We start from the raw sequence: 24,450 nt of genomic DNA on the forward strand, positions 1-24,450 counted from the left end.
CGCATCACCTTGTATAGTCAATCTATAAACATCTCACTATTCATGGAATTGTACTTAAAGTCAGCCCGTCACTTCAGTCTCACTCACTAGCTCATTCATGCGTGGTCCCTGGAGTGTGTGTATGTGCGACTGGCCGGTTGCTCTGTTGTTTGTACATTGATAGATTACCCACCATCGAAAAGCCCACCTCCGGCGGAACAACAGCCGTGAGCACTGATTTCCAACATTCCACCTCACTTATTGTGGTGCACCAACAGTATCATAGAAGTAGAGTGGCTATTTTTTCTATTTTCAGAGATAAACAGTGCCGAGCTGAGGCGGTTGACTGCAACCTGCGTCCTGTCTTTCGGCACGCAGGGAATGAATGCTTGAACGTCCACTAGATGGGGATGGACGTCAGGATTGTTGTTAGTTTGGACAGGGCATCTTCTGACTTTGCAAACGTGGAGCTTTAAACACACCATTAAAAATGATTGCAAGTAATTGAATTACCTGAAAATGATGTGAAAATCTTAAATAAATGATATAGAAACTATCATGAATGGACCTGAAGATTTGCAAAGGAAAGCTCCCATAAATGCTATCGCCAGAAAAAAAAGACAATTTTTGAATCATGGCATTAAAAATGATATTCCTAATAATACAGTATGTTCAAATGTCAAAATCAGTGACACCGCTTCAATTTTCTGTTTATTAACGCTTGTAAAATGCCTAGGTAGAGGCGACAAGCCTTTTCCCTGGCATCTCGAAGCAGTTTGCTACAGACCCTTTAAACACCAGGATCCTATTGTAAGACCCACTGCATAAAAAGGCCTTAAGTTAATCATAGTTCTTAAGTATCTGCAGATACCCTGTCAACAGTTGCGTGCTGGATTAAATCGGATGACAATGCACCAATGAGGACTGGTTACAGAATCTAATTCATCCTGGAGTGGGTACTAGAGGTTCTTTCAGTTGTGGTTGTGGTCACACTTTTTGAGTATTTTTTTTTTTGTTGTTGTTTGTCATTATGTTTTGTAATACTTCCATTGTATATAACCATTACTGTGTAAACTGAACTAGATCCAAACTCGTACTGTGTAAATCAGAGCCAATCTCACTTCAATAAAAGAAGCTTGAAGGAAACCCCAGCTCTGTTGTGAAATCCTTTCCGTCCACCAAGCATCAGAACAAACCGTATTAATGTATAAAGTTAAACCTTTATTTCTTTAGGCATTCGCTATACATAGCTGTAAACTCCATTTTGTTCACCTCTATTGAGAAAGATCTCATTTATAAGTCGGCTTAACTGTTTAATAAATGAGGACTCGAGAATGAATCTGGACATTTAAAAAAAAATATGCAGAGAAGATGAGAAATTATATTTTACATTCACATTGTGCGCGACTTTCAACATTTGGTTAAACACCAATCGTTTCGCTTTTCTTGTTATCGTGACCTCACAATAGTTACCATCTTGGTAAGAAATGTCCGCTCTGCGTCAGGACATTTGGCACTGCTAGGCCTTTTGGAAGGAAGACAGTCACTGTGTGACGAGTAAATGTGTCAATAACTTGTCTCATGGAGCTGAAGGCCTCGAGATCATGGAAAGATGACAAATAACATACGCTGCTTTGAGTACCAACAGAAAAGTAAAAAAAAAAGAAAACAAATGAGATCTCTTCACCACCGTCTACAGTTTACATTCAGTCAGTCGGTTTTCTTGTCTGGTTGCCTGTTTTTTGTGTGTTTTTTTTTCTGCAAAAACAACAATATAAATGCACAATAATTTATATCACCATCTGGACGTGGTGGTGGCGTTGTTATCCACGGGAAAAAAAACAAAGCCTTGCAGAGGAACATACCAAGCTGTCAGATCCTGGTGGAGCAGCCGGTAGGTGACATCACACTACAATACTAAACGACCGCACGGGGCAGCATCTGACTGAAGTTAATGTTGTGGCTAATGGTTTGTTTATCCGGCATGCAATTCACTGATTGTCGTTAGGTACGAAGCAGAAGCTGGTACTACATATTGAGAAGTGAAACAGAAGCCTGTCTATAGTACGGCAACAAAACTGCGGATAGAGTAACACGCTGTGTTGCAGGTGATCACAACGTCTCAGACGGAACAAACATAAAAGATGGGATCCCCTTGATACACCAAGCAATTAGGATTAATAGTTTTCCACTTAAAATATTGTAGTTCCATAAGCTTGCCATATACAGTCTTGCACGGAGGATGGGTTTTCAGGCAGCGGAGGAGCAGAGCTGTCATTAAGGGGGAGGTGGCGCGTCGCCCCGGACGTCCTATTTTTGGAAACGCTGCAGAGACTGCACCTCCAGTCTCAAGCGAGGCTGCAGAGACAGACGGATGCAGTAAATAAACGCATCTATTTCTTTTCATACACACCTGAGAATTCAAACTTAGGAAATGAAAAGCTATTTGATATTTTGTCTCTTTTATCAATCCTATTTTATCCATCTGATACCAGGGAATGTGACTTTTTTTTATGCTTAGTCAAAAATAGGAAATGAAAAAGCGTCCCGAACGGGATTCAGATCTTGACTTCATTCTGCCGTCGTGACCTAAAATCTACTGTCTCTTCAGCTTTTATCCTTTTTGCTGGCCAGGACCATCAATCATGGAGAGTCTCTTCTTTTTCAGAGATACTCAAGGTGAAATGCCTCTCCTGGCTATTTTCAGTCTCATCTCGCACATTCGATATACTCTCTATAAAACTGCAAAGCTCATTGAGGGGCCACTGATGTCCGGGTCACATGACAAAACCAAATTTCTACCTGCTGCCCAACATATGTTGTCTACTTGAGCATAAAATAAGAATTGCTTTTTTTTGGTATCAGATTTATGAATTGAAAACAAAATAACACATTTTCCTTTTCAGATTTTGGCTTCTCAGTTGGACATGAAAAGAGAGGGTGATACGAGGCTTATTTTCAGCCATGGGCCTTGGAGTTATGGACAGAAAGCGGCAGGTCTTCCGCTAAGTCATGTCCACCTCCCTCTCTATCCCGACATATTTGAGGGCGTCAGCTTGGCTGTATCTGAGGATAGAAGAGGGTGAAAGGTGTGATTTTGAATGCAGAGATAAGTTTGTAACAATGCAAAACAGCCCTTTTAGCAATGAAGATAATTCTAAAGGTTCGTGGACTCACCTGTAGTCGAAGAAGAGCTCCTCTCCTTGCAGGATGGCTCTTTTGGCGAATATTCCAATCCGGTGGTCTCCGTTCACCATCACCACTGCAAATGATCTTAGTGTTAACCAACGGCAGACTCCGAATCCCCGACCAAAGCCACGAGGCGTTACCTTTTGCGTAGCAGTTTGGGTTGACCGAATGGTTTGCGAAACGGATCTTGTTCCCTTTCCTCGTGGCATCCACCACAAAGTCTACTGAGAAAAAGAGAGCGGACTGAGTGCTATGCCCGGTGGTGGGCCTAAGCGGTTGGCTCACTTAGGGGGGAACGATGGGTACTTGCCATTGTTGAGGTTGAAAAGGAAGCTGGACATATATTTATCGTATATTCTGCCCCGTCTGTCTGCTTCATCTTGGGAGATGAGCTGCTCGTGTGCAGACATAACAAACACGGTAAGTACATGATAGGTATCTTTATGAAATCTTTAATAAATAACGAGATTATTTTTTACTTGCCTCTCCGCAGTACTCTGAGATAAACTCGTTCTTCTGAACTGGCTCTTTAATGAAGGTGCCCCACCCAGCCACATCTGACGGAGCCAACAGCAGGTGCTGAGAGAAATTGAATGCATGTTAGAGGGACGGCTGAACGTCTGTGTTTTTTTTAACTGTCAAAACAGTGAAATATTCAAGGCGGCCAGTTTACTTTTTTCAGACCCCTTTGGATGCTGCAGTTCTTGCATGAGACCACCTTGCTGTCCCAATGGTCCGCGGCGCCACAAGTCATGCACAGGTCCGGGTCGCACTCCCTCACGGCCAGGTAGCAGGGACACTGTTTAGTGTTGCACTGTGTCTTACACCTGCAGCCCGGGAAGCGATTCTGGCCTGGAACACATTCAGATGTGAAGAGCTGATCAAGTTTTTGGGGAAAGGCATTAAAACAGAAGTACAGCACAACATATATTTTGGCAGAGCATAATAGGCTGCGGCAGGGAAACTGAGAGGCTGAGTAATGGTCAGAGAATCCCAGTCAAGGCCCTCTGCTGGTAGATATGCGGACATACAATTTTGCAGCGTGTAACATAAAACCCTCTGGGCAGATGAACAGAAGGATCAGGCAAAAATAACCGAAATGTCTTTCCAGCAGCCGGTGTCTGGGGAAAAACTGTCCATTATAAGAGCTCTGTCTTTCGATTCCAGACTCCTCTTCTTAGCTGGACTGGATTTTATGTGTCTGCATCATCAAGTATTGTTTAGATGTAGCTGTCTGACTCATACTGATGTTGGAAATGATGTTGTAGATCAGGCGCACAGCCTGTCACGTCCGTTTGATTTCTCTCCAAGTCTTCAGAGCTCGCACATGTGCACAATGGAGGCCACTTCCTGTTTGGCCTCGGCTTTCCCCCGGCTACGGGAAAAAGGCAGGCTATCAGCCGGGCTGAGGAGAGGGAGGAGCCCAAATCGGAAAATGATGAACAAATTAAGCAAAAATATTTTTCCAAAACCACAACAGAACGTTTTCCAGCTCATACTATTTTTATGGTATAGCCCAGTGGGTGTAATTCAAAATGAGCTCCTCCACCATGTGGCCGGTTTTAGGAAACACAGCCCGGAGGTGTCTGTGCTGCTGCTGCTGCTGCTGCTGCTGCTGCTGCTGCTGCTGCTGCTGCTGCGGCAGCAAACACCTCATTGTGAATGCAGCGCTGACACAAACAGAAATCCACCGGTCGCTGCCAGGGGACACTTTCCCCCTCAGACTGCTCGCAGGTTTCTTCCACACTCTGCTGCTTCCCGCTGCTACGGCTTGGAAATCGATTTAAAACTCATCAACGGGGGTTTGTGGGTGAAGCATGCCGAGTCTCAGACCTGGTATTTAGATGTACTCCGAGTTGCGTGATTATTATTTGGGACGCACTGGGAGCTGGCCAGACCACATTCAGAGGTGGTCCGGGCCACAAACGGTCACTTTCATTGACAAGCGTAAACAGGAGCGTGATACAAGCTTCATCAATTGACGTTTGTTTGAAACGTGGCTTTGCTGTCAGAAGATACATACCCAGTGTGTGCTTTTTATTTTGGTTTGTTTTCTTCTTCTTTTCCTTTTCATTTCTGACTTACTAGGGTTAGTCTCTTTTTCTTGGGGTAAACACGATTTTTATTCGAATTGAAAAGAAAAAAACACAGTTGCTATGTATCACAGGATATAGCATAAAGAAGTGAGATTTGAATCCAAGAGGTCAGAGTGGAGACGTCTGCGTGTCTTCAGATGGCTTAACGCCGTAAATGAATCAAACCTACACACACAGCGACTGGGTACACAGGTGAATAAGAAAGGTGACACTCACACTCATGCTCGCACTGGCAGAACTTCTCACAGAAATTCTGGGTTATCACACACGGGCAGGAGCTGTCGCATGGGTGGTCAGGGTGGTCACATGGCTGGTAGTTGTACACCTGATTGGATGAATTATCTGGAGCAACAGAGGACATAGTCTCTGCACTGGCACTGGAAGCTAAAATCAGATTTTCAAAGGGCACGGCGGAAAAAACAGATGTGCTTGTACATACCTTTCTTTAACTGAATCTTTGCCCATAACCTGCCACATTGAACAAACACAGCGAAAGAGTTTGTGAGGTTTTATTTGGATGTATTTAACCTTTTTCTGCAATTTAAGCAGGACATGATTTGAAGAGTAAAAGATTTTCACAATCACATACTTATTTGATATTGATTCAATTGTATTATTATCCCATGCTTATTTATTTTCCCTTGCTTTGAAATTTGTTGATTCGAACACTGATTATGGAGCAATAGTAAAATGTCTGTTTAAAAAAAATCGCCCTGTTTATTCTGGCAGTGCCGATTTGGGGTGGGACACCATAAAAAGACATTATTTATACATTTCACATTTGAAAGTCACAGAGCGAGACAATCTGAGATCTTGCCTGTGTTTTCTTTTCTTCTTCTGCGGAGAAATGCCTCCGTCCTCCAAAGGGACCCGGTGGATCAGAACTTCCTTCACGGCGAACTCGTACACCTGGGAGAGATAAAAATGACACAAACCACTTCACATTGTGAAAAAGGAGAGATGGATGCGGCGGCCGCCGAGTTGATGTTTTGGTCATCGGAATCGTGTTGTGTAATATCGGGCCTCACGAGCTCAACGCTGCATTGCCATGGTTATGCAATGGAACATCTTGCCCTCTCCATCTTCTGCTATCAAAACTCCCCTGTAGCAGCCAACCACTTGTGGCAGCCAAAGCTCAGGTTTGGACTCAACCCTGGGACATAAGACGTACATAACGATGCAGCTGGTTTCAGCTTTTCCACTCAACGAGGCAGTGGGTGTGGCACTCTGGATACCACCGGGGCTTTGACAGACGGTGCCGGCCATTACAACAAGGCGCTACCAGGGTTGGACGGCGAGGGAAGGTGCGGCTCCGGATGTGATTCATTCTAAATATATCCAGACGTATTTGGCTATTCATTGGCATCCAAATATCCGAAGAAAAAGAAGAGGAGAAAAAGACACGCAAGGGCCTCCTGTACTGTACATGGTACACATAAGGACCTGACAGGAGGCTAAGATTTAACCGAATGACTTCATCACAAATCTGTGAGAAGTAACATCTGGTAAGCATTCCTGTTTATGGTGCCACATGGTATTCTCTCTGAAGTCAGTCCATTTACCCACACCATAAAAACCAAAGACACAGGATGCATGAGCTGCACTTGCACTGATTCCAACAAAAATCAGCCACAACTGTTTTCTAGTTAAATTCCCCCCCAAAAAAAACAAACCAAAAAAAAAAGAACTATTAACTCAGGCTCATCATTTCATATTTGAAACTATTCAGATGAAACTGATAAGAACTGGAACTATAAATAATTTCCATCCCTTCACTTGCATGTTGAGAATGAAACTTAATTTTGCAGAAAACTCAGATCTTTTTTTCCTTTCTGGCATTTCAGAGGCCAATATTTAGCTGGCAGAATGTGGTGTGCGGTGCAGATATTTTCCTAGTGTACTCTGTGTCACACAAAGCTTGTTGAAGAAGTTTTCCTCAAATCAAGGGCCGTGACAGAGGTGTTGCCCTTTAGGCAAATACCTGAGATGTCCAGGGGCCAGTCGTGGAAGAGAAAGGCTATTTGTGAAGGTGACCCAGGGGCCCACTGGGGAAAAGGCGGATGGTTTTGGCTGATGGTTTTTTCGGGAAGGTCAACCCTAGTCACGATTACCAGACTTGAGTGGCTGAGGTGCATAAACCCCCTTGCAGGAGAGAGACCCCACTCTAGCTTTTGGCCGTTGCAGCGGTGGAGACTAAAAAGGAAAACTGGATAGGAGCAGAAAGGGAGACAGTTGCTGAGCCCTCTTTGAAAATATTTAAATTTAAGGCAGAAGGCCAAGATGTAGGATGATGTCTGGTATGACCAGCCTACCAGATGCTATCACATCACGGGCCAAGGATGTGAAGCAGGGCCCCAATGGCGTGACAGGGTAGGGTGAAGGAAGACACTGCCAATTGGCTTTAGCCACAGACTTAGTCATTCAAATGCACAGTCCAGACTTAATAGCTTTTAAATGGTGGGAGTTTCCTGGCCTGCTCTCCTGGGAATCTAATGGAGCTTGTTGGATTGTTGAGTCATGTTGTGCAGGTGCAGGTGAACGCAAAAGCAGGATTAACGTAACTCTGGGTTATTAAATGACTCAAAATAATCAGGAAAAATTACAGAATTCACTGGCAAAGAATGCAAGAAAGATACTGACTCAGTGACTGAAACAGAAAAGAGATCTCAATACTAACTTAACTAACTAGAAAAGACAACACAGAGGCAACGATGAGGGCAGGTGGGGGGGCCTCAAATAGTTTAAAAGGAAAATCCCAAAGTCCAACATAACGCAACAAAATGGTCCAAAGCAGAAAAAATCCAGACTACGTGAGATGGTAACAAGCTGAACCACGACATTAACACAACATCAGCTGCAAATCAACACAATTTTAAGTTTGTTCTTGAGTTGCTAGGTTTGTATTAAACTATACTGCTCAAAAAAATAAAGGGAACACTTGAACAACACAATGTAACTCCAAGGCAATCACACTTCTGTGAAATCATAGTGTCCACTCAGGAAGCAACACAGATTCATTTTGACTTGTTTTAAGGACATTACATCAAAGTTGGATCAGCCTGGAGTTTGTTTTTACACTTTAATTTTGAGTGTGATTCTTATCCAGGCCTCCATGGGTTGATACAATTGATTTCCATTGATCATTTTTGTGTGATTTTGTTGTCAGCACATTCAACTGTGTAAAGAGCAAAGTATTTCATAAGAATATTTCATTCATTTAGATCTAGGATGTGTTTTTTAAGTGTTACCTTTATTTTTTTGAGCAGTGTATATTTTTCGACATACAGTCAAATAAAGGGTTGGATAATTTAGTCTTTAACAAAAAACATCAGATTTTTTTTGCATCCGTCTCCCTAAAACATTTTCCTGTTTCATTATAGTTATTAGGAGAAGCAGATACACTATTAAGTCTCTAAGCTGGCTAACAACAACTAGCTTGTTGCTAGCTTCTAACAACAAGGACCACCATTTATGACACAACCACCCCATTTAACGTATTATTACTGAAAAATAAAATGAATATATGGATTCTATAGGTTCTATTTCACCTGATTTTAAACAACGTTCAAATCTGTTTATTTGAAAAAAAAAAAGGAACAATAAAACACAAAAGACTTTTAACATATCTGAAAGACTGATGAGTGCGTCTGATGATTTTGTAACATGCCGTGATGGGAAAAGCATAACGTGCGTGTAAACATTTCACCTCCTTGCAATTCTTCGTGCCAATGAGGCGAGCGATGGAGCAGAAGTTGTTGAAGTACGTGCCGTGGAGTACTCGGAATAGCGACTCCTCCGCCCCGCTCCATTGGACCACACAACACGCCTCCTGCTCCTCATCAGCATCCCCTGGACGTAGCTTGGTGGGAGTCTGGCACCGTGAATTCCCCTCTGAAACACACACACACACAAACGCGGTTTAGCGTTGCTAAATAACACTTGTCTGAGTGTTCTATGAAATAGACAGGACTACTTTTCTTTTACTCGCTTTTGGCAAATTGTTTGTGGCGGCTTTTAATCCGTGCACGCACAACGATTTCCATGCTGCTATTTCTGGATGCAAAAGTCTACACGCACGCGCGCACACACACACACACACGCGCGCACACACACACACGCGCGCGCGCGCGCACACACACACACACACAAGCGCGCACACACACATGCACAAAAACTCATGGGGGCTTTGTTTTGGATATTCAAGACCAAAGCTCATATAACCATAGTGCACATGGAGAGCTGGATGTTGCCTGGCAACAGCTTGAATGCAGCACTGGTGAGGCCACATTCTCCGTCACTGAGTATCTTAAATAATCTGTTCAAACAATCTGGTTTTTTTTCCCACATTATTCGAGCATATGTGAGAGGATCTGCTGAGTCACATCCCCAAAATGAAATATAAGACGCCGATGGTGATGGAGAACAACCTGGGCGCTCCAGGGGGTGGAAAAGATGGTAAAGGGCCAGCGAACATTGCTCTAGAGGATGTCAAAAGAAATGAAAATACAAGGGAGAAAAAAACAGTAGGAAGGGGGGGGGGTTAAGGAACAAAGTGTTTGTGTTGGGGCTGAGGATTGCAAAACTAATGGTTGGTTTATTTTACTTGGCCAGAGAGAGCTGATATTGAGTGAAGATGGGGGCGGAGGGAGCAGGATATGACTACAGAGCTATCATCTTCTGCCAAATTACACTTTTCTGAAGGGCTGCAGTCAGCCATGGTAGGCAGCCGGGGGGGGTGGGGGCTGGAGGCGGGATGTCGGGAGGAGGTTATGGTAAATGATGCAGCCACTCAGTCATACAGTGACTCAGATTCTTAAAGACCCTTTAAGACGAAACCATCTGTACTGAATGGAACCTCAGACCCGTAAAAACCACGATTCTCCATTGGTCTTTACTTTGTGGGAGTGGAAAAAATGTTCGACACGCACCTGAGGAGGAGGACGTCTCGTGGTCACTGTCGCCCTCTTTGCTTTCCTCTGCCGACCCGGACGGTCCGGGGCAGCTCGGGTTGGCGGGCCGTTGCTGCCTCCGCCGCTTGCGAGACCTCTGCGTACGAAACATGTTCTGATCTACAAACTCTTTCGCCCCTTTCTTCACGCGGGCACAGGGAAGAAGGAAAAACAGGAAGATAAACAGCGTGACAGGATTTCCAATCCATCGGTGATTAGGAGAAGAATTTCAAAAAAGACACGGTCTTGACCTACCTGGAGAAGGAAGCAGTCTACGCCGCATGGCTCCGTCTCTATGCGGATCTCCTTACTCTTCCTCTTGTAAACATTGGGCGTAGCATGGAAAGCTTCATGAACAGAAACAAACAGCAGGCTGATAACTATCTATTAAATAGCCAGACACCTTGTCGCTTTGGTGTGCAGCAGTATTAATGATCAGTGCTTCATCATAATCTGCCTCCTCGGGGTTTGAAAATTCCCTACACTGCAGGGGGCAGCAGAGGGTCTAGACTTGCTGCAAAATGCCAATCAGAGCGTTGCTTGGGCATGGAAGAAGTGTGGGCCAAAGGGTTGCCAAAGTGGTGGTTGGGTCAGTTTGCCTACATTGAGTGTAGATGTTTTAAAGTCAGAGGATGACTTATAGTGCGTCAGTAGTAGCAATACATCCACACATATTGCTAAGAAATCATTTTATCGCACAACATTCATCAACAGTTTCGTCGTGTCACATAGAAAAATCAATGACGACGTATATAAAATTCAAGCCATTACGGTGGAGGAAACAGTCGTATTTGAAGCATCGTCTGCAGAAGAGCGTGTGGAAGGAATGGAGGGACTGCTCCCGCTGCACAGACTTAGCGAACGGCCCGTCCAGGTTCGGGGTGCACAGGGGGGGCAGCTTGACTTGGCCTGAGGGCTCCAGGAGGTCTTTGTACCTGGAGATGCGACGGAGGGGATTTTAGTGATATTTCACCTTTACGCGGTTCTTTGTTTGACATCACAAGTCGACTTGTCGGAAGGTGGCGTTGAGCTAGATGTTTCTTTTCAAGTAGCTCTTTCACTACTTGATACAAATGCTCCTTTGAGTCTGAGCTCTTGAGAGGGCGCTGCCATTATTACTTTCTTCCCTGAATGCTTGCGTATCCATGGTGAACACTAAGCAACAGCCTATTCAGCATTGTGTGTGCACAAATCCCCGGTTTCATTTCATTTTTCTTACTTTTCCTTCAGCTCCTCGGTGGTGCCCTTGTAAGGAAACATCGAGGCGATGGCAGTGAATATCTTGTCGTTGGGGATCTTACGGGCGCCGGTCAGGTCCCTCGCTTTGGGAGACACAAGTGTGCAGTGGAAGGAGGTAGACGTAAGGATGAGCAAAATTGTGCAAACACGTCAGGTCTTTGCACAGATGACATTATGCAACATTCTTTTGAAACGTTTGGTACACGCGTTTTCCTGATGCTCAAGGACATTCAGCATCAACAGCTTCTCCATGAAAATCATTACGCAATGACTGTTTCCTTCTATTCGTTATTCAATATCCAAGCTCTTCAATCCTTTGCATTTCCGTAGCTGAGCTGCAGCGTTCTTTTTTGCTCCCCTTTCGTTATCGCTAAGCAATAGGAGAATGTGTAGACAGCCTAGTTTTGCATACAGCTCGGTGTGAGAGGTCACTAAGTTGTGTAATAAGAGCCGGGCCGTATCGCTGTAATGGACAAACAGGTTTCCTGACAAACAGTACCCATGCAGGGACACAGGGGCAGCATTTAAGTAAACAATATCTGTTCCTGGGCGGCGGTGGCAGGGTGACCTGCAGCGGCGACACAGTGTAAGTGACCAAACAGTACCGTCCTTGTTCACCAAGCAGCGCTCTTGTTCTTTCACAGCGAAAAAAAAAAAAAAAACAACACACAAATGCACAGCTGACTTTCGATCTCTCACCATCCACTGCGCTCTTCCTCTTCTTCCTGACGAACGTCACACTCCCAGCTTTGTTCTCCTCAGAGCCCTCCACTGAGCTCCTCCTCATCGCTCTCTCCTCGTCCTTCTTCCCCGCGAACTCTGTCGCCGACGCTTCTTCCTCTTCCTCCTCCTCATGGTCGGAGTACTGGCTCAGGGCGTCGACCAGCTCTTTAAAGATCTCATCGCTGATGAAACCACCCTCTGCAACAGAGTAACGGTGTGAAAATGTCAAATATGGACGACCCGTAAGTTACAGCACATAAAGGGTTCATCAGCGTTTAAAGATGTTGGAAGGAAAGAAAACACAAACGGGAGTCGAGGTGACGAGATCTTTCCGATGACGGGACAGGGGGTGTAATACACACCTCTGTCGCCATGGACACCATCATAATTATCTATCAGCTCCTCCAGAAAAGCCTCATCCTGCTCCAGCACTTCATCACCCATGTAAGGAATGTTGTGAAGAAACGTCTCGTCTTCTACCTACAATAAAAAACAAAACAAAAAAAGGGATACAAACGCCGCTGCTACATCATATGTTTGCTTGCGTGGAGGAAGTATATTCCATCTTTTCCTTTATTTGAGTATTCAAAAAAAAAAAACATGCAAAGGTATTGACAGTTAAAAGTAGCATAAAAAATGAATTAAATCAATTAAATACTCACTGTCATGTATCTCTATCATGACAGTGAGGACTAGTCCCAGTAAGAACTAACTGTCGGTGAGTTTCTTTCCTCTATCTTGTGACATTTCAGAGTTTAAATAACCCGGCTATTGTTTTATTGTTTTCTAGTTTCACTGATTCTCATTCTGTTCTCTAAGGCTTTACGTTGTGCAACCACGTTTGTTGTTCTTACTTCACGGGTTTTTCTCAGCTATGCTGAATTATTTCTATTGTTTTTCCACCAAGAAAATCTGAAATTTGGCCAAGACTAAATTGCCTTGGATTGAGAATTTTGAAACCCAATGAGGAGAGAAGCATTCCTCTAATACTGCATTGTTATGTTGGATGAATGTTTAGTTAGTTACGACAACAGAAATATCAGAATAATTTAAATGACCTCACTAAACATTGCCAGCAGTGTAATAGCACAGTAGCAGCATCAAACCAACACGATTGTTCCTTAAATACCATGAAGTTGTGCTGCAGAGGTGACCAGGAGTACATAAAGGGGATTCCTGCAACTGTTGACAAGGGTCTCATGGCAATGGCTTGAGCTTTGAATGCCGGGAAACCAGACTCCACGGTGCACATCTGCAAAGGAACCAGAGGAGGGCCGAGGAGAAGGATGAGACAGTGGAGCAGTCCTCAAGATGACTTGATAAAAATGTAACTGTAAAATCAAATATCCATCCCACTCAATCCTTAGAGGGAAAATAAGGGTTGTAAACACAATATTGTAGATCCTGACAGCCTCTCTGAAGAGGCTGATGCTGTTATGCCCTCAGGCTCTTTGTATTATGGGCTACCTCAGAGCCGCACAATACAGTGAGGCTCCCACCTGATCCATTTAGGGCACATTGCTCTTTTTAAAGATGTTCTGGCAACAACAGAGAGCCGGTTGGGAATCAGAACAGAACACAATGGCGCTGGCGAAGAGGGCGGGATATTCCACGGGAGTGTTTTCTTCCAGTCATTCACACACAAATACACTGGACTGAAAGCGGCAGGAAGTCAGCCTGAGCATGAGAAGTGTGAGGAGAGATCGGGATCGATGCAGGCACGACAGCCCCTCCACGCATCCGCCCCACACACACACACACACACACACACACACACACACACACCTTCTTGTTGGCCACAGCCCCACTGGAAGCTGACAGCGGGATGGACTGAATCCTGAGCTTTGACCAGTCATCGTTTAGGACGTTTGTCTGCTGCTCGATCTTCTGCCTGTTGGACATGAACAGAGTCTGGACACGAACAGAAGGAAACGTCAAAGTCCACATCTCAGAATCTGAGGATTGCCTGTCACTGTCTAAATATATATTAATATGCAGTGAAATGAGACGATAGAATGCAAACACAGACTGGCTGCAAATAAAAACACAACTATGCCAGTCCTCAAGCCACAGACGCTTCCAGAATTAAATGCAGACCTGATGACCCTTTCATGAACCCACCTTGACCTCCTCAACTTTTTTCAGACGTTTTAATTGGCGAAGCCTCATGTATTCTGACTTGACCCTTCGTCTCCACTCCAGCAGACTGCGGGAGGGCACGTAGCAGGACGGCTGAGGTCTCGGGGCCGGTGGCGCGGCGACAGCTGCGGGTGCTGAGGCTTCGGCTGCTGCAACCTCCATGACACTTTGAGAAAAAAAACAACAAAAAAACAGCAACAGGAAGCATTAAATCTACTTGAACCGGGCATAGCCTCTTTTAAAGTTTAATCACGAATAATTTAAATTTAATAAAGCCTGAGCTAAACATCAGGAACGTTTGTAAAGTTCTTATAAAGTGCACGTGGAACCCAGTGATGGTGAACCTCACTTGATTTTAATGTTTTTCAAACAAAACAAAAATAGCTCACATGCTCATATTAGCAGCATCACTTGACTTGAAAAAGTCTCTATCTAAAATAAAAAGTGAAACTCAAAGCGAGCCCGACCCCCTGGGACAAGACTGATCAACGCGGTATGTCACCACATCACACACACGGGGGGGAGGACGGCGGGGTGGGGTGTGTGTGTGTGTGTTTGTGGCGGGGGTGATGACTATCAAATCCACTTGACGGTGATGTCATTGATTGGTGATGTCATGAATCCTGGAAAAGTATGACATCACACTGTCAACGCTGCTGCACGTGAGAACGGCCTCCTGCTGCGAGGTGGAGCTGAAAAGCTCATCTTCAGGCACAGGAAGACGTGTGTGTGAAGGTGGGGTGGAGTAAATACAGTGAGAACTGCTGTATTTACATTCATCGTCTATACAATGGTAGTGAGATCGTAACAGGCCCCGCAACTTCTGGCGGATGTGGACCTTCCTCGTTCACCCACGGTCGTCTGTGCCGCGTAACAGCGCCCCCTTCTGGTGTCAAAACAACATTGACGCAAAAGGCTCCCTCCGTGGGGCTGCTATTTAAAAAAAAAAAACCTTAAAGGTGAGACCGCCTGTGAGCTCTGTCGATAATGAGTGGGTGGGTGAGGGACTCCGTGTACACGCGGGGCGCCCACACCCCCAGTTTGCGTGACAAAACATGAGGACATCCACATTGCTCCCGCGAGTGGGCGTGCCTCTTCGCGAATGCAACATGAAGGAGAAGAAAAGTGCGTAGTACAGTTTTCCCGTGTTCCCTCCATCGGCGAGGTGAACGCCAACTTCCCCCCCGCACACAGCAGTCTAAGCCCGCAAAACACGCACGAACACAAAGACCGAGACCGGAAATGACCGCACGCACTGCGAACATCAGTATTATTATTGTTATAATAATTCTATTGGTTATTATTATTATTGTTGGTGCACGTCCATGAGGTGCAGCAGCTACAAATTCGGGGGACTTTTTTTTTTAAAAGGACGTGCGCATTTTGCGCCACGACGACCGCACGTTAATTCTACCGGAGGAGGGAGGGAGGAGGAGGAGGGCACACACACACACACACACACACGCACACGCACACAGACACACATTCGGTTATCTCAAATACCTTCGAAAATCCGCGTCCGACCCGTTTTGCGACAAGACTCTCCGGCGACGCGGTCGAGTCCCGAGCCGCGGTCGTATCGTGGCGTGGGGGCGGTGGGGGGGAGGCGATCCCGCGGAGTCACACCGCGCGGCCGTCCCTCCCACGGCTGCGTCGCAGAAACCGTCCCCGCGATCTTAGAGGAATCCCTTCGCGATCCACAGGCATGGTGCCCCGTTATCCATAGGCATGGTGTGTGTGTGTGTGTGTGTGTGTACGTACGTGTGCGTGTTCGCGTGTGCGTGTGTGTGTGTTTAGCTTACAAATAGCTGCGCACTTGACGGAGCCCAAAGCAGGAGCAGGAAGGTGACGTATTTATTATGCGTTCCCGAGCAGCGGAGGATTTATTACTACTCTGCGCCCTGGGAATTAAAAAAAAGAGGGAGAGAGAGGGAGAGAGAGAGGGAACGAGAGAGAGAGGGAAAAAAAAGAGAAGAGAAAGGAAAGTGGCGTGGAGCGCGGCCCACCGCGCACCGACGGGGAGCTGACGCAACCGTCCACGGTGCGCGGTCGCCGTCGGGGGGAGTCGGTGAGGCCGTCGGTGGGTTTTAACCGCCGGGGTGCGGCGTCTGTGTCGCCCCCCGAACCCCCGTCACCCCCGGCGACGGATCGATACAGAACAATGGTGTCGAACTGGGTTCGCCGTAAACAAACGACGCCAGGAGAACCGGTCGCTTTCCTTCCCATCCTATCGGGTCGATACCTCGAGATTTTTCTCTTTTTTCTTTTTTTTTTTTTTGAATTGACGGGAAAGCGATCGGAAGTTTGTATCTGGCGCAAGCCTTTATTTCCAAACACACATTCCCATGGTCCGAATCGGATGGAAAATAGTTCCGATGTCGTTCCCCGAGCCGCCACTAGGGGGCGCTCGACCCGCGCTTTGCCTCAGCCTCCTGGGAGGTGCCGAGGGTCCTTCAAGGGCCACTGATGCTGTCACGTACCCCGTGTAAAAATCGTAATTTGGAGTCTCCAGACTGAAAACGACAAGGTTGCACACAGGAGAAAAAAAAACAAACAAAATCGTTGCACATAGGGGATAATCGGTCTGGACCCCAGGAGAGGGGGCGGTGATAATAAACAGTGATAGAGAATAAATAGATATGTAACACATATTTTTTGTGAGGTGATCTGGAATATTTGCTCAGATTGTGATGAAGAATCACATTAGAAGTGAAAGACGCCGCTTTTGGTGACAACATTTGAAGGGAATAGGAGGAAGAAACACACCTCTGCTTTGACCCCCTCTGACCCGATCCTTAAGTACACCGAACAGGCGCTTGCACTTGACAGCGTGAAGCGGGCCCCAGCTGTGGGGGCGCACATCTGGACACGCTTTCTCAGTTGGCACCGTGCGTGGAGCTAACGGCAGACAGCTGAGAATTAAAAGATTGGTGTGATCCGTACAAGCAGTCGAATGTCACTGACAAAATATAAAACACGCCAATACTGTTATGGTCACATGATGCCATGATACTGCATGGTGAATTATCAATATTCTTTAGTATTACTTCATTTGTATTATTCATTAATGTATAATACCTTTTATTGAGCGTAATTAGTATTTTTTACAACAATTTTAGCACGCTTCTTATTAGAGTCAAGCAACATCAGTGGGAGCAAGTAATATACAATTTATCCCAGTCACATCAAGGTTGAACATTTAATAAAGGCGGTTAACACGTTTGAAGCCGTTCCATGCGTCCATATCCAAAGAGCATCGCCGAATACGTTTGTGACAAGGTGTGGCTCACACAAGGTGGCACCGTTGAGCTGACTGGCAATTATTGGCTGGCATGTTTTTATGGCCAATTGACATGAAGGTCTCCTTGACGTCTCCCTGCCAGCGTGACCCCGGTGTGTGTTCACCTGGATCACCGCGGTGTTACTAATCCGATTTTATCGCCGCATTTGACGTTCATGACGAGCATTCCCGCTGAATAATAACCTGCCTCAGAATGTGAGACGCCGTTGACATATTATGCCTGGCTTTGCCGGTATTTGCAGTGGCTCGTGGCGTGTTGACAGTGAATCGTCAAGTAAGAGCAAACACACACAGGAGGATAAGCTTGAAAGCAAGGCCGCATCCGCAGGAAGGTTTTAATCTGGATTATTCAACTCTGCGTGTTGGTATTGGCACCTGCCTCCGCGGCTCATGTCGTCAAAGATGTTTCGTCTTTCACGATCCGCCGCTGAAAACCGGACGTCAGCACATTCGCACATGAACCACGGACTCATGCGCCTATCCAATAATATTCATGAAAAGAGTGGATGATGGCGGAACCGATTCGGAGGAGCCTTTTGGTTTTCCTAACAGAGGATCCAGAACGGCGTCTCTTTTCTTACATGTGGTTATTTAACTCGGTGCAGATGGACTTTGGCTCATATTTGCATTATTAAAAAAAAAAAAAAAAGACAGAGAATCACTCACATGGAAGAAAGTGAAACATCTGAAATGAATGCGGACAGAATTCTGCTCTTGACATACGCAGCGTCGTCTCAAGCGTGTGCTTTAAAATGCACCTCCCCGCCCGACCCACCCGACCCCCGGCCTCTCGGCGATGTTAACGAGTGGGTCCGATTCCAGCCGGAGATCCCCAAGGCCTCACCTCAGCTCAGAAGCTCAGTGTGAGGTCATTCCTACAGATGAAGAGGGGAGGCTCGTCCACAGTGATGTAACAGCGATGCTTCATCGATGACAGACAGTCCAGGTTCTGGAGCACCGCCTCCCATAATGTTAAGCCCCGACGTCTGAAAACCAAAGTACCGCAGACCAAAAACTCTTTATCTCCTGGACATGTGTGGTAACTCGTGACCACGTAGTTGTTACATTTCACCCCGACTAGTTTTGTGTTACTACTGTTTAACTATCATGGCTAAAACAGGCTATTACAAATACACATTTTCCATGAAATCATACTGTGACCCCGTCAGCCCCGGGATCCTCGCCGGCGGAGAAGAAAACTGACCACGGGGATGAAAAATCAAAGAAGCATGAAAAGATGGTATTTATTGATTTTTTATAACCGCGCGGAATGATTCGTCCCAATTTTCCGTCGGAGCAGGTCGTATTATGTCATTCCAGTGGAACGAATTCATCAACGAAGAAATGATAATGACACGCGAAAGTGGAAGCAATAGTCCTTTCGATTATGGAATGTCTCAATACCTGACGATCGAGCGGCGCCTGTAATCGTGGCAGTTTCAGCGAGATAGGGAGAAAGCGAAGGGGAGAAAGGTGATGCTGCGGCTGCTTTTCAGGCAGAGGGAGGGATGTGAGAGAGGGATGGTGGTGCACCAAAGGAGTGTAAACCTTATCGGCTGAGGGGGTGTGTGTGTGTGGCGGGGGGGGCTCCCTGTCCCATTGTTGGAATACGCCCATCCTAGGAAACAAAGGCTTCCTGTTGTTTTATAGAGCCTTCCTGTTAAAAAAAAGTTGGAGATATGTAATCCCTACCCCTCAGAGTGAGACGGACAGAGCATTGTCAGGCAAAATGACAACCAGCAGTCTCTCCCTCATGTTCTCCGGGTGTTTTCTGGCTCTCATGATCTGGGGTGAGTACACACTGTCTGCTTCTATTGTCTTGAGATATCTTGAGATATAAGCTTTTTAATTTTTTGTTTTACTTATTTGTATTTTTTATTTTTTATTATTTTTTTTTTTTACATGCCCTCCACCTCACCTCACGCCAGGAATGCCCAGCAGCTTTCTGTGATTGAGTGGCTTTTAGAAAAGAGCTTACCCGGTCTCATGACTAAGTTTTATGGTCACAGAGTTTAAAGGTCATGGAGGGATACGGGTAAAACCAAGGAACACTTTGAAAAAAACGTTTAAAGATGAAATCTGTGCTGGTGAGAGCCTTTATTATCAGGATTATAAGTATTATAATCCTTATGTCCAGGATTGTAACAACTAATTTCTAACATTTCCCAGACATGGTTTGTTGTCCTGTAGTTGATTCTATTAAGATTTCCTGGCAAACAAAGGGAGGATGCGCCAACTTGACCCCCCTCATCCACCCTGCTACCAGCATACACACACACACACACACACACACACACACACAGACACAGACGCACACACACACACACACACAGACACACACACATACTTTCCATGTGATTTTTTTTTTTTTTTTTTTACCTATTCTATTTTCCGCAACTTTTCAGATTTATGTAGTGGCGTTTATTATATCTCACTGGGACTCATTCTGTTTGTGTTTTTTTATTCACATGATATTCCCCCAGTGCTTGAACAAAAAACTGTGTTTTCCCTGGTCAATGAAAAGCTGGCAGTCCATCCAACCACAACAACAGGTATGTGTATATTTTCTGTTCCAAATATGAGGAAAAATATCTCATGTACTGCTTTGACTAATGTTCTTGTTATTTTGTATTTATTTTTTCCCCCGCAGGGGATCAAACAACATACTTTGCGACTCACTCCCATAGTAAGTGTAAATGTTTCTTTTCCGCTAATTGCACGTCTATGCCCGAGATGGTCAGGTCGTGATACGTTCCTCATTTATTGTTGGCCTGCTACAAACTCTCGCCGGTTCGATGACAGTAATATTTTCTGTGCCTTATAATCGGATATGTTGATTAAATATGCGTGTCCCCTGGCGGATTGCGCTGGATCAGTTTCTGCAAGTCATTGGCTCGGACTGGAACTGACAAACACCAAAAACAGAGCTCGGACGTTCTGTTTTTGGCCAAGATCTCCTTGTGCTGATTACGGCAAGGTCCAAGACAAACTCCCGGTGAGGTCTCCTCCAGTGAGAGGTCAACAGCAGTCGACACCGGGCCCTTAATGGTTTGGGGTGGAAGGTTTACTGAAACCGTATTATAAGCAGCCCCCAACTGGCTGAACTTCCTGAATTTGTTCGTCATTCCCCCCACGCGGCGGCTGCGATCAACGCATGAACTTCGAGTTGTGAAATAGCTAAAACTTTGGAGCGGCGCCCCTTTCACTGTTCCTCATCCAGTGCCTTCCTTCTTTTTTTCTCTTTCCCCTGACTGTCCCCCCTCCTTCCCCTGCCAACTCCCCCAACTCTGAGCTCCTCCTCTACTGAAAAGACACATTTCCTGATGTCATTACTAAATCAAAATGCTGCTCAGCAAACAGATGTTGCGAGAGGCCCAACATGTGGTGACATAAATTAACAAGTTGGTTGGGAGGGGATAAAAAAATGAGCGCTATATGTTTAGTATAACCCAAGACCGCTTTCTTTACGCCGCCTCGCAAAGGTATGAGCTGTTAATGATATAAACGCCGTCCCGTGCCTTCGGGGTGGAAGCCTTTGTTTTCTTAAACACTTGAGCGTACAGTTTGTTGGTCTTTTTAGCAGCTGCTCAGACTGATAACACCTTCTAGATCTGAGCAGATTTATCTAAATATGAAAGCACGGCTGTCTGCACAGCACAACCTGCAGTGCTGTGATTACATCCACCCCAAAATGCTAAGCCCTAAATGTTTACTTATGTTTCCTATTTGGCAGAGGCAGCCCAAAAGGCAAATAAATCACATGCTGTGAGCTGGCCAGGCCTTCGACTGTGAGAAACTGAGACTAAAAGCAGAACAAGAGTTAAAGAGTAAAGGGTTTTCAGATGTGAGTCCAGCCCAGCTTGGGTGTGCTCCTTTTTATTTGGGAGAATGGAGAGGACAATCTCTGTTGCCTCCACCCCCTTAAAAAAAAGGAAGAAAATCCTAAGGAAACGTGATTTGGAGAGGGGAAGAGCTGCTGCCAAGGCGTAGGGCCGTCAGACTGATCTTCTGAGAACATCTGGTAACCGAGGGTAGCACTGTTTGGACATCTGGTAACCGAAGGTTACACCGCGTCTCTTCCATCCTGTCGGGTTTCCTGTTATGCCTCGCTGTACACAGTCTAGGAAGTTTAGGTTCATTATACATGGTCATCAGTCGGGGGAAAGGCACCTTTATTCATTTTCTCTGTCATGAAGGGAGTACTTGGTTTCATTGGGGTATTCCTCTCTTTTCTCTGCGGTGAGTGTGTGGTCCATGTCTACAGCTGCAAATGCCTCGCTCAGAGCCTGAAATGCGAACGGGGCGTTGAATTGCATTGACATTTGTTAGGATGCATGCTGAACGGTATCACCTGGCAGATTTGCTTTGGGTTCGCCTCGACCGGCGGCGCTATTGCATACGTGCCTTTTGAGGATTTCGAATGTGAAAGTATTTCCTTTTTTTTTCCTCTTTAGATGCCACCTATGGAGGCTCCTCTTTCGCAATGGGTATCGGTACGTATCATCCACAATGACACACAGCCTTATGTAAAGTACCACGTTATAATTACGGGTGTCGTTTGATTCCTTTTTAAATTCCTTTTCAAATGTGTCTCCTTCTCTTTTCCCATCCCTTCCATTCATGCATGCAGACTGTAGGCCTATCTCTCACAGGTGCATGGACATCTGCCAACGCTGTCACCCCGATGACATTTTTCCAGCGGGTTGCCTCCATAGACTGATTACGCAAAAATGTTACAAAAATTTCGAGATAGCGATGGAGTCACTTAACAGCACCAACTGGTGCATTTGGGGAAACGTGAGCAGGTGAGTGACAATCGTCTCAAAGAGTCATCAGATATTTCCCCTCCTGTGACCAATCTTGACACTTTTGCCATATTTCCTCGCTGCAGATTGTACAGTAACTTGAGCTCTTGCACAGAGGAGGTTTCCGACTGTCTTCGGATCCCGTGGCCCAACCTTCTGGTGGAACACGTCTTTGTGGAAATTCACACCAAGTATTTTAAGGGTTGTCCCTCAGAGGAGCTGAGCGACCCTCCGCCGGGGATCATATTCGCCCTGGTGATCACCCCCATATGCCTGATCCCTGTCATGGTTAGTCTAGTGGTGCTCAAGACCAAGAACGGGGACGGAAGCTCCTGAAAAGCTCTTCGTTTTTTTTTTGTTTCACTGGAGTCCACACACGCAGAACCATTGCCGTGCTTCCGTCTCACCTGCGGGGCGCAGAATTTTTATGGAACTGCACTTCACAAACCATCTGCCTTCGAAGAAACCCAACGAGACGGCAATGACTCCGAGAAAATGCCAAGACGTGGCCGCTTCCAAATGACTATGGCCATTCAGAGATGGCTTTGCCAAAGATGTGCCTTGAAAAAAAAAAAAAAAAAAAAAAAATTAGCCATTGAATTCCCGTAACATGCTGTACGTCAGTGACGTCGATGACGAAACCAGAGTGATTTTTGATCGGACGAGTGAACGATGTTTGTATTGTCATTTTGTGCAGAATATTCTGATTGAAAAGCCCGGTGGTCAGGGTTACCGCGACAAAAGCTCCGGGGCTGGCTCAACGACAGAACATTTTTGTCAGACATTATTTGTATTGATAACAGACAAGGTAATGTTTTATTACTGAATGTGATTTTGCTTTGGATCCCACGAGGAAGAGTTGTGCAACCTATAGTTGTTTAATCTTTGGTCTGTAGTTACTTCATGTGTGAAGAAAGGGTTAGGACAATATAGTCATAGTGAATCATAGTGCATGGAAACTGGAAGTGTCAGAGGTTAAAAACGGGACACGATATGTGGGTGTGCCGTGAAAAAAATCGCCATCCGTTACCTACTTACGAGCAGAAGACCTTTCGGGACATTTTAATCTTTCCTTTTTCTCAACCGCTTGCAGTTAAATGATGCGCCAGTTAAGTTTATCTTCTATCCTCATCCACTCAAAAGAAAGTACATCTCACTTGTCTGGGCAGCAGAGTGTCATAAACTGAGCGACGACAGGTGGAAGAACTCACCTGAGTCACGATAATGCGCTGTTTTCTTTTCGACGACGATAAAGCCGACCGTAAGTGCTTTCACACTCAGAACAAAATGTGTATTTATATATTATCTCATGTTTCTTCTATTGCCATGACTTACTGTACTGTTTGGGAGACCACAATAACTGCTTGCTCTCCAGCTATGTACTGTATGCTGTTTTGAAAATATATATTTTATACAATCTAATAATTATAAGCTTGAGGTGTTTGCTTTGGGTGTTTCGGAGTGTCAGGTGCATGACTGAATTGCTTGCTTATAGTGTCAGGTACACAATAATGATACTTTATAGGTTATAGGGATGTTTGCAAAGGTACAATTGCGGCATTGCGGGAATATTGCGACTAAGCCTGTAAACCGGTGTCTACGTTCGATTTAACGCTCATTTCCCACGAGCACGGTGCAGTTAGGTCGCGCCGTGTCCTGCTCTCGGGACACTGAGGTGCAGTTGCTGTGCTGTGGAAGAACTGATGTGGTGAAGGAAGCACTGACAGCAGTCATGTATCACACCCTCATTTGGCAAAGACAACACCGCAGGGTGGGCCTGTGTTAAAGTGTGTGTTTGTGTGTGAGTGCGGGTGTGCGTGCTTGTGTGCGTCTGGCAGAGCCGGGGTGGGAAAGTCTGTTTGATGACCTTCTTCCTCTCTGGATGCAGGGTCAATTTCGTCCCCACCACCCCCTTCTGATGTCATCCAAATCTGTGCAACTCCTCATTGTTACAGCGAGACACAATTTATCAGACGCTTATGCAAGACATGATTGTGAAAGCTACTTGAATATATATATTTTTTTATAAG

At 45.5% G+C, this 24,450-nt stretch overlaps 2 protein-coding genes across 6 annotated transcripts; one reads left to right on the forward strand and one right to left on the reverse strand.

The window, feature by feature from the left end:
* Positions 1–1,179: 1,179 nt before the first annotated feature.
* ezh1 (enhancer of zeste 1 polycomb repressive complex 2 subunit) lies at positions 1,180–16,277 on the reverse strand. Of its 3 annotated transcripts, none has more exons than XM_086176515.1 (20): positions 16,117–16,277; positions 14,297–14,480; positions 13,961–14,086; positions 13,305–13,427; positions 12,538–12,655; positions 12,152–12,373; positions 11,433–11,535; positions 10,985–11,148; positions 10,469–10,560; positions 10,193–10,355; positions 8,971–9,155; positions 6,082–6,173; positions 5,704–5,732; positions 5,481–5,606; positions 3,842–4,020; positions 3,652–3,747; positions 3,479–3,560; positions 3,309–3,392; positions 3,157–3,241; positions 1,180–3,045 (listed from the first exon to the last, which is right to left on the reverse strand). In XM_086176515.1, exons 2-20 carry the CDS (start codon positions 14,474–14,476, stop codon positions 2,985–2,987), a joined length of 2,310 nt encoding a protein of 769 aa, XP_086032641.1. In that variant the 5' UTR covers positions 14,477–14,480; positions 16,117–16,277; the 3' UTR covers positions 1,180–2,984. The 3 variants fall into 3 exon arrangements, with proteins under 3 accessions (XP_086032641.1, XP_086032642.1, XP_086032640.1); XM_086176516.1 differs by lacking the exon at positions 16,117–16,277 and adding an exon at positions 15,818–16,081 and having other exon boundaries at positions 3,309–3,389; XM_086176514.1 differs by lacking the exon at positions 16,117–16,277 and adding an exon at positions 15,818–16,081.
* A 2,995-nt stretch (positions 16,278–19,272) lies between these two features.
* ramp2 (receptor (G protein-coupled) activity modifying protein 2) lies at positions 19,273–23,849 on the forward strand. Of its 3 annotated transcripts, none has more exons than XM_086176518.1 (6): positions 19,273–19,405; positions 20,099–20,167; positions 20,266–20,301; positions 22,070–22,108; positions 22,246–22,420; positions 22,507–23,849. In XM_086176518.1, the coding sequence occupies exons 1-6, from the start codon at positions 19,345–19,347 to the stop codon at positions 22,754–22,756; spliced, it is 630 nt and encodes a 209-aa protein (XP_086032644.1). In that variant the 5' UTR covers positions 19,273–19,344; the 3' UTR covers positions 22,757–23,849. The 3 variants fall into 3 exon arrangements, with proteins under 3 accessions (XP_086032644.1, XP_086032643.1, XP_086032646.1); XM_086176517.1 differs by lacking the exon at positions 19,273–19,405 and adding an exon at positions 19,600–19,702; XM_086176520.1 differs by lacking the exons at positions 19,273–19,405; positions 20,099–20,167; positions 20,266–20,301 and adding an exon at positions 21,720–21,854.
* Positions 23,850–24,450: the final 601 nt, after the last annotated feature.

The sequence above is a fragment of the Fistularia commersonii genome, chromosome 28, assembly GCF_037954325.1.
Source record: "Fistularia commersonii isolate RoL2024-O1a breed Wild chromosome 28, RoL_Fcom_v1.0, whole genome shotgun sequence".
Lineage (NCBI taxonomy): Eukaryota > Metazoa > Chordata > Actinopteri > Syngnathiformes > Fistulariidae > Fistularia > Fistularia commersonii.

Excerpts from the sequence above, each read along its gene's own strand:
- ramp2 (XM_086176517.1), top strand. The coding sequence starts at position 19,615 with ATGGTCACAGAGTTTAAAGGTCATGGAGGGATACGGGTAAAACCAAGG. Across the intron at positions 20,168-20,265 it reads CCATCCAACCACAACAACAG|GGGATCAAACAACATACTTT; the intron begins GTATGTGTATAT and ends TTTCCCCCGCAG. Across the intron at positions 22,421-22,506 it reads ATTTGGGGAAACGTGAGCAG|ATTGTACAGTAACTTGAGCT; the intron begins GTGAGTGACAAT and ends TCCTCGCTGCAG.
- ezh1 (XM_086176515.1), bottom strand. The coding sequence starts at position 14,476 with ATGGAGGTTGCAGCAGCCGAAGCCTCAGCACCCGCAGCTGTCGCCGCG. Across the intron at positions 9,156-10,192 it reads CGAGACGTCCTCCTCCTCAG|AGGGGAATTCACGGTGCCAG; the intron begins GTGCGTGTCGAA and ends TGTGTGTTTCAG. Across the intron at positions 5,733-6,081 it reads AAGAAGAAAAGAAAACACAG|GTTATGGGCAAAGATTCAGT; the intron begins GCAAGATCTCAG and ends TCAATGTGGCAG.